We start from the raw sequence: 16,395 nt of genomic DNA, 5'->3' as shown, positions 1-16,395 counted from the left end.
AAACATATTTAATTGACCTTTCATTTTGTCTTTACATACTAACTTTGTGAAAAAAGAAAGCAATTGTTTCCTTCATTGACATGTTTAATTTCTAAAGTTTTGCTACAAATAGTCAATAAACATTGATTAAGTGCCACCTTTGCGCCAGACACTGTGCTAAGAGCTGGGATATGAAAAAAGGCTCATGGTGTAATAGGGAAGAAAGTTGGAACACTAAATTGGAAATATTTTTCATAAGTATTTCAAAATGTGCATTCTAAAAATAGATTCTATTGAAATATCTCCGTTAAATTATTATTATTATTATTATTATTATTATTATTATTATGTTTTTGTTGTTGTTGTTGTTGTTGTTTTAGTGAGGCAATTGGGGTTAAGTGACTTGCCCAGGGTCACACAGCTAGTAAGTGTTAAGTGTCTGAGGCTGGATTTGAACTCAGGTACTCCTGACTCCAAGGCCAGTGCTCTATCCACTGTGCCATCTAGCTGCCCCCATTAAATTATTTTTAATTCAATAGAGTGCAAAGTAGGAAATGACATAATTCATTGGAAAGTTTGAATATTTAAACTTGGGATTATCAAGTCTGGAAAGTAAGTGTTAGAATTTATTTAAGGAGAAATTAAAATATTTTTTCTAGCAAATCTGTGTCCAATGTAGAGTAGTAGATAGAGTGATGGACTTGAGTCATAAAGGCCTAGGTTCAAATTCCATTTTACTTACTATCTGTGTGATCCTGTGGAAGTCACTTAACCACTCTTTTACTCAATTTCCTCTTCTGTAAAGTGTTTGGGTTGGGTTTCATAGCTTCTCATGTTCTTTTCTGCTCTAATTCTATTTTCTTTTGATATATATGATGATGTAAATACACAATCAAAAAGTAAGCTATATACTCTGTATAAGAAATTTACATATGATAGTATTGTATATGTAAGAAAATCATTATTACTAAACTTCGGAACAAATCAACACATTTTCATCCTATTTTTACCAAGAATTAATTAGTACATCCTATAAGATAGGACAGTATTATTGACCCTGAAAAAAGTATAGCATTAGTGGTAGAATAAAAGGATGAATTGATATCCATTGCCTTTTATATATTTATTTTCTGGTCACTGTAACATGTTTTTCTTCTTAAATCATGAAAATAAGCTGCATATTGAAAACATTTCTTAAAGATTTGATCACCATCCCAATTTTTATAATTCCAGCTTCATTGTAAAAAAGAGTTAATATGATCTGTCAGGCTTTTCATCTCTTTAAAGTACCATAATCTTTCTATCTTTATTTAGTACTGAGTCATTGGCGATTCGGTGCCTTTGTTTCTGGATATAAATTCCCCTGACAGTGTAATGCCCTCTTTCTGATAGGAAGGTACTGAAACCTCACTTTCCCAAAATTCACCTTAGATCAAAATGTGGTTGAAAGTGATTCCATTGACATTACCAAATGGGGATTAAGTTACTAAACTTCTCAAAAGACCTCATTATAAAGGAATATCACCTGTAAAAATATATACAAGCCTTGACAGGAGATGGTTAGGGTTATTAGGAGACTTTCATGGGGATCAACAACTTTAATGGTGCTATTAGGATAGTCAGCATCAGTGGATTGAGTGCTGGGCCTGGAGTCAGAAAGACTCTGTGAGTTCAAATCTAACCTCAGACACTTACTAAGTTGTGTGACCCTGGGCAAGTCATTCATCTCTGTGTGCCTCATTTCCTCATCTGTAAAAAATGATCTGGAGAAGGAAATGGCAAACTACTTTAGTATGTTTATCAAGAAAACCCTAAATGGGCTCATAAAGACTCAGACACGACTGAAATGATTGGACAACAAGAATAGGATAGAAAAAGAAAAAAATTGTAATTGTTTACATTGTTTTCTAAAAAAAAAAAACAACCAAAATTCAAATAATGCAAAAAATTGGGGAAATTCTGGCCATCCCCACTCATTTTAAATAGCTACCTTCAAGACAATTACTTATTTATAACCGATTCCTAAGTTAATGTCCTGTGCTTTTAAAACAAAATAGTTTACCTTTGAGGTTTTTAAATAAATTTTTAAATTTTGAAGTTATCAAGCAAATTGTTTTATATTTCATGACTCAAAATCATATGTAATCCATGTTTTCACAAATTAGATTGAATTTTATTCTTGCTAACTTTCCATACATACAGTATACATACAACAGTAGAATCCTTTATAATATGGGTTATGACAGAAAAAAGACCTGAAAAATTTTATATTAGTTGCAGTTTTGTCATATCTTTGCCTTTGTTGCCTTTGCTTTTTAGTGTTTTGAAGTTTTTGAAATGACCTTCTCAAGAAATGATCAGGTCAGATGAAAAATAAGATTCAGATTTCAATGTAATTGAGGGAATATTCTATTTAGCTCTTGAAGATAATTCATACAGAGATGGTTATTCTATTTCTCAGGTAGTTTCTATTATGTCCATGCATAATAATTACTTTTAAATTGATAATCAATTTTATAATCAGCAACATTTTTAAGGAGCTTTTTAATCTGACTTTGATACCAATGAAACTGAAGAAAGCTGGAAATTATGCTTTCAGTGTTATTTACTTACATTTTAGGATTTGTGTGTGTGTGTGTTTAGAAATAGAAAAAAAGCCTTGCTTTGACTATTAAAACAAGATTTGTAAATGACATTTTGTTCCAGATTTCTTTCCTGCCATTTAATGCTTCATTCTCTGTTATAGGATTTTCAGAGATTCTCATGTATACACACACACACACACACACACACACACACACACACATAGTGGCACTTTTCATGTGAATTAATTTTACCTGGTCCATACTATAATCTTATGAGTTATATAATCCAACATTTTTTTTCTTAAGACTTAGAAATTTTATTTCACAAAACTCTGTAAAAGCAATGATCCTGATTTCCTGCTATAAACTTCTAAACTCTCAAAGTTAGCAATCTCAGTAACCAAAACCATTTTAAGGCATTCATTCATTTTGTGTGAAGCCATAAATATCCTTTAGAATCTTTGAAGGTAGATGTGAAAATTGATGAAATGTTTAGCATTGTGGCAGAGAACACACCATTATTTGTGCTTGAGCAGATACCATTTTGGAGCTAACTGCCTAGACTTTAGAACTTATTGAGCAGATTTTTACATTGGATTTTTAATTTTCATTTTCAAGATTGAGCAGTAAATTTTCTACTTTCTTTTTATCTCTCTATTTCCTAATCTGGAAATTTAAATAAGTAATTATTCTGTGAGCTAAGAAATATATCACAGTTCAACTGTTGTAAATTAAGCCACTTGAAATCACCCAATTGGTTAATTCGATCCTGCCTAAAATAACATAAAAGAAGTAAATAGTGATGAACTCTGGGATCATCCTTGGCTCTTCTCTTTCTTTCAGCCTTCATTTTTAAATCAGTTGTCAAGTCTTTTTCTTTCAAACTCCACAAAAATTCTCCATAACAACTCTTACATCTGTCTCTTTTTCTCCCGTCACAAAGCTACCAGCAAAATTCAAGCCTTATCACCTCTGTCTAAATTACTTTAATAGTCTACTAATTCATTTCTCTCCTGCCAGTCTCTCCCTTGTCCAATTTATCCTCCATAGACATGCCAAAACAATCTTCCCAAAGTAGGGGTCTAACTCTGTCACTCTTCTGCTCAAGATTCTTCAGTAGCAGGGGCGGCTAGGTGGCGCAGTGAATAAAGCACCGGCCCTGGATTCAGGAGTACCTGAGTTCAAATCTGGCCTCAGACACTTGACACTTACTAGCTTTGTGACCCTGGGCAAGTCACTTAACCCCCATTGCCCTGCAAAAAAAAAAAAAATTCTTCAGTAGCTTCCTATCTTCTTACACCTTACACTCCCCATTATCTCTATGATGCAGTGACAGTGACCTGCCTAGATCAGTCTCTCCCTCTTCATCTCTGCCTCATAGCTAAGTTTCCTTAGCTTCCTTCAGCAAAAACCCTGCCTTCTATAGGAAACCTTTGCTGTTACCCTTTCATTTTACCCTTCTCTTTCTTGATTATTTCCAATTTATCCTACATACATCTTGTTTGTATATATTTGTTTGCACGTTGTCTCCCTCGCCCACCCCCGGTTTGACTGGGAATTCCTTGGAAGCAGAGATTGTCTTTTGCCTTCCTTTGTATCCCTTAGCACAGTGCCTAGCATTTAGTAAACACTTAATAAATGTTCATTGATTGCCTCTAGAATAAAATACAAACTCATTTTTTTGGTACTGAAGGCCTTCCACAGTCTGGCTTCTAATAATTTTTCTAATCAGATTCCATAATGTACCTTTTCATATACTCTTTATTTTGAGCAAACTCCATAACTACTCATTTCCCTGTAATTAACATAATAACATAATTTGGACAAACTTTTCCATTGCCTGAAATTTTTCCCTTTTTATCACCACATCTTCCATCAAAGCTCAACTTGGGAGCTGCTTCCTATAACCAAGTGTTGTAGAAGTGCTCAGAGGGCCTGATTCAAATCCAGAATCTGATTCTTAATACCTGTGTGACCCTGGGCAAGTCACTTACTTTCCCTGGACCTTGCTTTCTTCATCTGTAAAATCAAAGGGTTGATTTAGAAGTCCTCTGGGTTCCCTTCCAACTCTAAAACTGTAACCCTATGTTCCTCATTCTGCTGCAGCTATTTTTGACCTCTTCCTCTTTATTCGTGTGCTTTTTGGATTCTCCCTGTAGGATTTAAGTTCCTTGAAGTCAGGACTATATAGTCTTTGTATATCTCTTCTCATTGTCTAACACTTTGCCTTGCACATAATTAGTCATTTATAATATTTGTTGAATTGGACTAAATAATTCGTCAGGGAAATGTATCCTAGATTTTATTGTAGACTTAAGATTGAATGTAGTAATTGGGCCAGTAGAAATTGTTCAATACATACTTTCTAATTGCTTGATTTTGAGAAAAATAAATTACTCTATATGAGAACCTGAAAATTATGTAATAGTATGAAGTCAACTTCTGTGTCACAAAAATCAGATCTTTTTTTAGAGTAGCATAGAAGGTTTTGCTTTTTTTAAATTTAAGGACAAATGAAGATGTTTGTTTAACATGATCAGCTTTGAGCAAGTGTACAGACTTGATACTTAAGAAAGAAATAGAAAAAAACCACAGGCTTGTGGAAAACTGAAGTTTATTATAATAGGTAAGCCACTGCTTAGTCTCTTTATTCTTTCTCTAGCTTTTTAGTATTGAAAAACATTTAGATTTTATTAGGCAAGTTATATAAACAAGCATTTTCAGTAGGTCATTTTCCCCTATTATCTAATAGAAAATGCCTTTCGCTCTCATTTAGTCAGTAGTGCAGTCCAGTCTTTTTTTTTTTTTCCTGATCAACCATATTTACCCAGGTTGACTTCATTACTATGAACCTTTGTCTAATATTCATTGATATTTACTTGTTTGTTGAGAGAAAATGCAATACCGAAATACAAGGAGAAATTTTTAATCCTTTATGTGACACTATGAGCCTGGGCAAATACTTGGGCTTTTTAGGCTTCTCTTTCCTTATGTATAAGATATGACTAATAATAATTACAGTAGCTTCCTCACAGGTTTGTTGTGAGGGAAGTGCTTTCTAAATCTTAAGCCATTCTATAATGTAAGGTGCTGTTGTTTATTCATGTCCAACTGTTACCATGTGCACCATAGAACATCAGTACTTTCCATGGTGTTTTCTTGGCAAAGATACTGGAGTGGTTTGCCCAAGGTCACATAGCTAGTAAGTGTCTGATGCCAGACTGGAAATCAGTTCTTCCTGACTCCAGGCTCAGCACTCCATCCACTGAGTTATCTGGGTGTTATAGTAGTATTGTTTATTCACATGATTTCTTTGTAATACAATATAAGGTCCTTGAAAGCAGTGGCAGTTATGCTGGATTTCTTTTTCATTGTGTCTTTGGTGCCTAACAATTGCATATCTAAAAGGCACTTAAGTAATGGTTTATTTGATTTCAATTACATTTTCTCCACGGACATCATAATGCCAAAATGGTGATAAAGGGAAATTTGCTGAGTATAACAGCAGTAAATGAGGAAATGTGATGTAATGTGAAAGTACTTGGATTTAATATTAAAGGACCTTGTTTCAATTACTTGCATTGCCACTATGTAACATTGGGCAAGTCACCCCCACTTTTCTAGAACTCAGTTTCCATCCATAAAATGAAACATCTCTTAATTCTAGTGCCTTCCTTCTGTTAATTGTTTCCTATTTATCCTTTATATAACTTGTTTGTATATATTTGTTTCATTGTTATCTCTTCCATTAAATTGTGAGTTCCAAGAGGGCAGGGATTGTGTTTCACAACTTTTTTTGTACTTCCACTGATTAGCACAGTGCCTGGCCACATAGTAGGCACTTAATAAATGTTTATTGATTGATTGAAAATGTTAGAGTAAAACATCTTCCAGTTTTCTCTCAGGTGTAAGTCCTCTTAATTTAGCATTGTATATTTTTAATTGAACTCTATGAACCCTTACAGTTTCACAACCAAGGTCATTATTTCCCTCTCAAGTTGCTTCTGCTTTGGGATGAATAGACTTTACAATTTTATAAAAGCAGTTGAAAAGGCATGAATATTTGTTAACCCATATGTTGCTGAAGTGTTCCTCCCACTCAGAAGATCCACTTAGACCAAAAAAGGGGGGAAAAGGCTTTTTAAAGTCTCAAAACAAATGAATTTAAGTTCTAATTGGAACTTTTAGGCATTATAAAATGCCTATTAAACTATAAAATAAGTCAATCATCTTGTGAACGTCAAAATAATTTTGAAATAATACCTGTGTGAAGTAAAAACTACTCATTTTCCAAGCAGAATTATTAAATATGGTAAAGTTTTAGAAAAAAACTATTTCAAAAATAAATTTGAAAAACAAACAGCTGACACTGTGAAGAAGACCATAAATTATAAATATGTGTATTATATGCATACATATATAAATTTAAACTGCTGCAGAGCTAAAGAAAATTATGGTGGACAGTGATAGCATATAGCTCAGGGTAAGAACACAGTTAACAACATTGTTTAGTCAGACTCTGATATGTTCACATCAAAAATAGCATGATTTAAAAAATTTTTTTTCTTCCTACAGATTTTCTTTTAGATACTGACCTTAGCACAAAGGAGCACTAAACTATTACTGTTCTTTTCTCTGACAAAGAAATGTAGGAATGACTTCAAATCTATTCTTGTATGCTGCTGATGGGAGCCCATTCAGCATGAAAAATTATATGGAGAGAAGAATACCTTTGGCTCTATGCTAACATTGGAGTGGGGTGGAAAATAATGTATTAGAAAAAAATATGAGTAAATACCTGGTATTATTCTTGTTAAGGTTTCTTGTGTTTCTGTCATAGTTTTTGTGTGAATTTAGGTATCTTCTTTAGGCCAAATACTAAGCTTCCTGTCTCTTTTGTGTCTCTCCATGCTAACAGATATGTCAATAACTTTTGCAGGTCTAATTTGGAAATAGAGTAAGATACATTTATGATCAGATCATGAGGGTCTTGGCTCTCTTTTTTTTTTCATTAGAAAATGGCCTCTCCCTTCCCTTTGTTTACTGTATGTAATTTTTTATCAAATTCAAAGTATGGTCATGACATGAGCATAGAAGGAAATTTTATTTCCTTTATTGCATTAACTGATTAAAAATATAATCATTGTTACTTGATACTTATTAGATATTTTTCAAATGAAAATGTATTTTCAGATTTAAATAAAATACAGGAAAAAACTATCATATTACAAGTATTTTTAAACATTTAAATGCGTCAACTATTTTGTGCTAATAATCTTTTTAAAAGATATTTTGTTTTCTTTTGAGATATATTTTAATGCTTTTTTAAAAAGCTCTTAAATGAATGCTAGTATATGCACTCCATGGGCTAAATGGAATCAGGCTCTAAACTTTTATCTGAATCTATGGAGCTTGGATATAAATTGAAAAGATCACAGCTATGAGGAGACCTATACTGTAAAGGCCTTTTTGCATAGATTATGAACATCATAACTCAATAATTTTTTCAAAACTACGGTTATAATTGGACCCAATGGGGGTCTCTTTCTTTGATCAGATCACAGTAACTGTGACTTTACACTGGAAAATGTCACTACTGTGAAGGTTTATCACCTGTAGAGCCAGTCTTTTCTCTGATGCTGTGTTCCTTTCTCATTAGCATTATTCAAAGTTTAGTTGTTAATTAGATTGACACTTTAATTACAGTCATCATCTACAAGAGCAGTCATGACTTGCTTGCATGAAAAAAAAACCAAAATTTTTCCTATATATCTTCAAAAGGAAGGAATGAAACTATTTTGTCTATAGGATAGGCTCATGAGGGCAAGAATACACACTCTATTTTTAAAAATACCAATAACAGCTGAACTTGATTTTGTGCATTTTTTCTATTAATTTAAAAATACTTTGTGCCACCTTAATTATTTCTCTGGTAGGTAATGATGAGTAATTGAATATGAATGAATATATTTTCCAAGTGAACAAGCCTAAATTCTCATGGTTTCTAACTATTTTAACATTGCCTAATTTGAAATGAAGAGGATTGAATGAATTTGGAAGGTGAACAAACCCATCTCCTCATATTTCATTTTTTTATTATGTTTAAGTCAGAAATTTTACTTAATCTAAAGTTTCATGTCAAGTAAGGGCTACTAGTGTATGTATCATAAATATCTTCTCAAATAGGTAAAACTAGAAATCAGGCCCAAAAAATAGGTATTGTTTTTTCTTATAAGGGATATTTTGAAAATAAAAGCATTTTGTTTGTTTTTAGCCATTCTAGTATTGAGAAATGCCATAAAGACAATTATATTGAACAACCACCCATCCTTCTTAAGCAACAAATAATGGTTGACCAAATGCATGGGTAGAAATTGTACATGCTAATAAGGTATTTAAAGAAAAACCAAAACTTAAAATCAAGTAAATGGTAAGTAAACCTTGGGGGCCCTTCACAAATAACCTTACATACATAAATGAAACATACCCAACTGGCTTCATCTCAAACAAGTAGACACATGTTATGATTGTTAAAATCTTTCTGAAAAGAGGCTCACAAGCAGTTTACTGTAAAATAATTAAAGATTATTTATGTCAAGAGGCCTTGGGAAAAAAAAGAGAGAGCATAAACCAATTTGCATTAGCACTTTACTATCATCTCCTGCTTTCCTTTCAATTAACGGACCAGCAGGTGCTCTCTACAGTTAAAAAGATAAGCTATCAAAGAGGAGGATGATTTTTTGGCTGACCTGCAGACACTGTGGTTTGCCTGCTGATTGGGTTCATACCTTGCTGTACCAATTTCTGAGGTGTTAATTTAACTGTTCCTCTCTGTCACACAGGTCTCGGCCTTGAAAAATAAACTGAAGAAGCAGTCTACAGCTACGGGTGATGGAGTAGCTCGGGCCTTTCTTAGGGCTCAGGCTGCTTTGTTTGGATCCTACAGAGATGCATTGAGATACAAACCTGTAAGCATTTCTCCATTATTTGAATTTCTTTGAAATGGGGAAAAGGATGAACCCTATTCACACCCGAAAAATATTTGGGGATGGGAGTATTTATGTTGTGTTTTTAAAGAAAGGTCATTTTCACTCCCTTTTTTCCATTTATTATGGGTCCTAAAATTAATTTGTTTTTTATACATGTTAAGCACTTTCTCAGTACTTCATTATTTAGTCTTTAATTAGCATTTCTCTTCATTTTCATTATTCCTAAAAATGTGACACAACTGAATTATGAGTTGTATTGATTTATTTTTTAAAATGCCAATTCTCATTAAAATAGAGAAATGAAAGTAAATGACAATTGGACTTAAAAGATTATCAAGTTCTAAAAATATAATAGATGAAAATAATAGAAAAACATTTTATATAAAATATTATAAGTTGAAATATTTCACATTACTGATATTCTTGTTCTCTGTGATACATTATAACATCCAAAAGTACATTATTCTTAGCTTATTTTGCATGTCTAATTTGTCTTTTTAAAAAGTACACATTACAAATACTCATAACATTTTCATCTTTTTTCAATGAATAGAGAATGAAATATATTGCATCTTAGTTCTGTCTCCTTGATAGAGAGTATCAGATACTGTAATCTAATGATATTATGTGGTCAGGTGTACAAGTTAGCATTATATCATATATTTTGCAACAGAACATGCACATTCATTAGTAATAGCTTAATAAGTATTTGTGGAATTGAGTTTAGTTTGTATCAATTAAAATAATACTTGGCATGTGCAGAGGAGAGTAAGTGGCCAAATGCAATAAACTACTTTTAGTTCAGTAAAGTTCTGACTTTGTATTTATGCTTTTAGTTAAGTATGTAGTTGGTCCTTTTGTTCTCTTCATTTTAGTGATTGATTTACATTGGTTAAACTTCCTTAGAGATAATGGTAATAGCTGATGTTGTCATCTATTCTTTTTACCAATTTTCTATTTCTTGGTATCAGTAGCTTGCTTAAATAAGTCAGATTGGACTTATTTTAATTATGTGCCATATCTTACTTTTATTCAGCTCAATCACTACTTCTTCAGGATGCCTTTTCTATTCCCTAGAAGTGCTAGTGCCTACTCCTCTAAGGGCTACATTCCATCTACTTTGTATGTTTTGTGTATATGTACATTTATATAAAGTTCCTTGAGGGTCAGAATGGTTTTTGCTTTTTCTTTGTACAACACTTAGCACAGTGCCATAGTAAAGCTTAATAAAATGCTTGGTATAGATGTTTATTATTCCTCCAACAAGTCATTTCATGTCTGTTTAAATATATTTCATTTTTATCACGTTATTGTGAGTTGATATTCACTGTTCAAAACCTCCCCCTTTTTGAAGAGAATGATATGTATAAGTATGAAGCCTACACATGATATATTGTTGTAAAACTTCTGTCTGTAAGCACTTAGCTGCTTTCATTTCTTGCTTCTCAACTATGTTTTCAAACATACTTTTTTTTTTTGCTACTTTCCTATGTTCAACTTTTCACTGAAAGCACCAAGTATTAAAAAGTATATCTTGATTGAATTTGAAGGGCTATATTCTGCATATAATTTCTGTACTTCTTAATCCTCTCCATGTTTTAGACTGAAGCCATCTTCACAGTGGTCTTTTTGCAAATAAGTATAATGAGTACTACAATGCAAAAACATGATGTTTCTTGTTAACTTTGAAGACAAAACAGACTATGCCAAATCCTTTATTTGCCTCTCCAAAGGAGAATCAATGTGCTATCTCTTTATTTAGTTTCAACTTCTAGTTTTCTTTATAAAGAGAAGGTTTAGTTTCATAATATTCACTTCCTCCAATATAATATCTATCTGGTCACTAGCTAGTAAGCTCATATTTATGTTACAAACAGTTAATGTTTATAGATGGTCTTAAAAACTCTATGATTACCTGCCTCCTTTGCCCCCTTTTTTGCTGCTCTGCCAGTATCACTTACTGAAGGCATCAGAGAACTGAGTGCCAATTTGCATTTTTCTTTGTTTCAAGAGATTTGACATAGCCAAGCAATTCATTACCAAATAACCAGCCTACTTAGTGATTAGTATCTCCCTACTTAATTATTTTGATCCTTGCAATACAGATGTAATCTGTTCTTTGAGATGTGGTGGAAGCCTTTCCAGAAGCCATGCCAGAGTTTATGCTCTGTTTGTATAGCCTTTGAGGTGACATATTGGTATAAAACTCAGTGTGAATGAAGGATATAACAACGAAAAAGAAATAATCCCTGCCCTCAAGGATCTTAAAATCTGGCATGAAAAATGAAATGTACTTAACTACTATATGAGAAGATGAAAAGTATGGATAAAGTGCAATAGTACTAAATAAGAATAAAATCACTTCTGATGGAGAGTGACTAGGAGAAGTTTATAATGGAAGAGATGCCATTTAAATTTAGCCTTGTTTGATAGGGTTTCACTTGGCAAAGATATGGGAAGAAGTCGTTCTTGGTTTAGGAAACAGCATGAAGAAAGGCATAGAAATTGGGAACAGTGAGGAATAGTAGTAGTAAAATTTGGATGCAATGTATAGTCAAGAAGAAACATAATGTGAGAGAAGTTTGGAAAAAATGTCAAATACATTATGGCAGTTCTTAAATGCAGAGTTGTATTTGGTAGGCTTTGGAGAGTTTTTGAAGGTTTTTGATTTAATTTGGGGATGGATTCTTATTTTTTGTTGCTGTTGTTGTTGTTTTTTTTAGTGAAGCAATTGGGTTTAAGTGACTTGCCCAGGGTCACACAGCTAGTAAGTCTTAAGTATCTGAGGCCGGATTTGAACTCAGGTACTCCTGAATGCAGGGCTGGTGCTCTATCCACCGCACCACCTAGCTGCCCCTTGGGATGGATTCTTATAAGAATTTCATATTAGGAAAACCATTCTAGCAGCTCAGCATCCCGAATCTCTTAACAATTTAATTTCAGCCCACCTTTCCAGGTTTATTTAATAAACTCAGTATTCTATCTCTTGACTGTATACCTGAAATATACTCTTTCCTCATGTGTCTCTTGCAGTCCCTAGCATGACCCAAAGTTAAAATCATGGGAAACATCCTGTGGGAGGCCTTCTCTGATCTTCCACTTGTTAATGATCTCTCCCTACTCAGATAGTTTAATATATACTTACCCATTGACATGTTCTTTCCACTCAGTTTAATAATCCTTGATTGAAGGCAGGGATTTTTTTGCTTTGTCTTTGCATTCCTAATGTCTAGCACAGAACCTTGCACTCAGTAGAATAGACCAGCCTCTAAATAAAGAAACTACATACATGCCACTGATATGGGGTTGGGACGACATATCAAGGAATTTAGGACTATTAAAGTTTAAACTAGCCTCCTAGCTAAAGGACTGACACATCTTGAGAAATAAGGGAGATAAGCCCATTAGGCATGGCTGCTGCCTGATTGGTGCCAAGGGACAGAGATAACTCCAGAAATGGTGACCACCACCCCTCACTTAAGCTTTCCCCACCCCCAAAAGGAACTTTCCATTTTCAGGTGGTCACCCTATCCATCTGCCCCATCTGCCATCTATAAAAGCTTTTGACTTTCTTTTGTACAAGGAGAAATGCATTTCAGAAAATCGTGTCTCTCAACCGTTTTCTCCCCATGAGAGTCAATCTCTCTTGGTTCCCTTCTCTAGTGCCTAAATAAAAGACTATTTTATTCTAATTGGATTTATGTGCAAGAGGATGTAATTCTTTAAAGAGGAATACCTAAGGACCCCCACCACCAATTTCCCCCATTAGACCACTATCTAACTGTACTTTTTTTTAACCTGAGAAAGAATTTAAGGTTATCTACAAACCCCATTTATTTCAGGCTGGTAGAAACAGAACCGAAGAGCTCCAAAAACTTGCCCTGGGTCACAGAGATCATTAGAAGTAAATATGAAAGTAAAAGAACTAGGGTCTCATAATAACTCTGTTTCCATTCTGTAGCTCTTTCCACTGTACCATATCCTGATGGTGTTTGAAAAGTCATTTTAAAATCCTGCTGAAAGACTTACTGTGAAGGCATTCATTCAGTAGGAAGAATTCCCATCAGTTTTTAAATACCTTACTCTTACCTCTCATCTCTCCAGACTTTACTTCTCCTCCTTTGCTGCATTGCCCCTGGGGAAACTTCTGCCCTGGAGCCCTCCTTTCCTTATTTGTGATCTCCATGATCACCATTTTGGAAGGGACACCAGCTATGCTTCACCTTACCTTTGAGGTCTGTTCTCAGATTTGAGCAAAGGTCTCTGCTAGTTTTACTTTTGAGGGTTCTTCTCAGAAATCTCTCTTGAGATATGTTCTTGACCAACTCTGTTTCTATCTAGTACATTCTCTTGTGTGAAATATTCATCACTGCCTTATGAGAAAATAGTAATTATATTTCTACCAGCCAAATCATAGCAGGCCACAATGTCCCACACTAAAGTGCTCATTTCTGTCATGTGCAAATTAGATGCTGGGAAATAGCCATTGCAGGGCAATGAGGGTTAAGTGACTTGCCCGGGGTCATACAGCTAGTAAGTGTCAAGTGTCTGAGATCAAATTTGAACTCAGGTCCTCCTGAATCCATGGCCAATGCTCTATCCACTGTGCCTCCTAGCTGCCCCCATAGTTTCTTAAATGGTGGTATTCCTTAAGGTGGTGGATCTCATTTCTTCTCTCTCTTTTCTCCCTTCCTAGACAATCTTATCTACCCTGGGGCAACAACAGTTAGTTCCATACTGTGGTCTCCCAGGCAATGATTTCATAGTGATTAGAGTATTGTACTTACGGTCAGGAAGACCTGGGTTCAAATCATTCATCTGGCACTGGCTTTTCGACAATGGACACTTAACTTCTCCAAATCTCAGTTCTCTCATTTGTTTAAAAAAAAAAAAATTTAGATGATCATACTACCTTCCACAGAGTTGTTGTGGACATCGAATTAAGATAAAGTATGTAAGCCATTTTACAAATTTAAAACCTTACTGGAATGTCTATTAAAATTTTCTTTAGTCCTGGCTTTCATCCCAAGCTCCACTTACATATTTTCTGCCAGAACAGTAGACATCTCCACCCAGATATCCCAACATTATCACAAACTCAACAGGCCCAAACCAGGTTCATCACCATTATATCCAAACTAATTTCACTTCTTAATTACCATTTTTGGCAGCCTTTCTTCTCCTCAGTGATGCCAGAAACCTCTTGAATTCTCTTTAATTCCTATTGTCTCTATCAGTCAATCCTGTCAGTTTACCTCCAAAAGATCGTATATAAATCCTTTATCCCCATCCTTATTGCACTCACCTGTATTCAGATCCTTATTAAATTGTTCTTTCCACTATCATCTATTAAGAATTTAGAATATGTCATGTACTATGCTAAGAGCTGGGAATACAAATACAAACAAAAAGAACTATACTTTCCTTCATTCTAATGAGGAAAGACAACACATAAAAAGGAAGTGAAAAGTAGGACTGGAGGTGGTTGTTGAAGGTATCCAGCACAGGAAAAAAGAGTAGTAGAAATTGGAGGCTGATTAGAAATGAAGAAATATCTGGCCTGGGCCCCCTCTTTACATGGACATTCCAAGAGCAGCCATCCAGTAAGAGGGAGGGGCCAAAGAAGTTAAGGATACTTGAGAGTTGTGAATTCCTATGCTGAAGTAATCTTCCAGGATGAAGTTTCCTGGGACATGGTGGAGAAATTTTGGACTCCACCCTAATGAGAATTATCTCAGCAAATCAATTGCAGTAGATTCCTAAGGGGTCAATCAGTAAACATTTGTTAAGTGCCAAGAACTGTGTTAAATGCCGGGGTACAAAAAGAGGCAAAAGATAATCCCAGTCCTCAGGGAGCTCACAATCTAATGGGGGAGACAAGAAGCAAACAAATATGTACAAATTACATGCAAGATAAATAAGAAATAATTAAAAGAGGGAAGGCACTAGAATTAGGAGGGGTTGGTAAACGATTCCTATAGAAAATGGCATTTTAATTGAAACTTAAAGGAAACCAGAGAAGCTAGTAAGCGGAGATGAGAAAGGAGAACAGTCCCAGGCATTGGGGACAGCCAAAGAAAATGCCCAGAACCAAGAGATGCAATGGGTTTAGTTCATGGAACAGACAAGAAGCCAATGCCACTAGATTGAAGAGTGTGTGTCAAGGAGCCAAATGTAATAAGGCTGGAAAAATAGGAGGGACTCTGGATGAAGATGGACTTTAAAGTTCAAACAGAGGTTTTGTATTTGATCCTGGAGAGGACAGAGAGGCCCTGGAGTTTATTGAATCAGGGTGGGGATTGGGGTGACAATTGAACCTTTGCTTTAGGAAAATCACTTTACTGGCCAAAAAGAGGATGGGGAGAGACTTGAGGCAGGAAGACTGACCAGAAGGCTATTGCAATAACCCAGACATGAGGTGATGAGAGCCTGTAGCAGAGTGTTGTCAGTGTCATAGGAGAGAAGGGGAGGTTATGAGCCTGAGGGACTGAGAGCATGATGTTCCCTCTACAGTAACAGGGAAAGTAGGAGGGGCTGGTGCTTGGGCCGGGGGAGATAATGAGTTTGGTTTCAGACATGTTTAGTTTAAGATGTCTACATTACATCCATTTTGAGATATCTGAAAGAGATATGAGACTGTAGGTCAACAGAAAGCTTGAGGCAGGATAGGTAGATTTGAGAATCATCAGCATAGAAACGTCAAACAAATCCATGGCAGTTGCTGAGATCACCAAGTGAAATAGTATAGTGGGAGCAGAGAAATGGACCCAGAAGAGAATAAAGAGAGTGAAAGAAAGTAGAGGCATCATTTATTATTGATGACCTTTTCAAGGAGCTTACCA

General features: G+C 34.7%; 1 protein-coding gene across 2 annotated transcripts in view; it reads left to right on the top strand.

Annotated features, from left to right (window-relative positions):
- Positions 1-16,395, top strand: part of DENND1B (DENN domain containing 1B) — a 327,844-nt gene that overhangs the window by 249,837 nt on the left and 61,612 nt on the right. For both annotated transcript variants that reach the window (XM_043962753.1, XM_043962752.1), the window contains one exon: positions 9,407-9,532. In XM_043962753.1, coding sequence (XP_043818688.1) covers positions 9,407-9,532 — 126 coding nt within the window. The remainder of the gene's footprint in view (positions 1-9,406; positions 9,533-16,395) is intronic.

This window comes from Dromiciops gliroides, chromosome 4 (genome assembly GCF_019393635.1).
Source record: "Dromiciops gliroides isolate mDroGli1 chromosome 4, mDroGli1.pri, whole genome shotgun sequence".
NCBI classification, from domain to species: domain Eukaryota; kingdom Metazoa; phylum Chordata; class Mammalia; order Microbiotheria; family Microbiotheriidae; genus Dromiciops; species Dromiciops gliroides.
The sequence above is the reverse complement of the archived record's forward strand: the minus strand, read 5'-3'. Positions and strand labels throughout refer to the sequence as shown.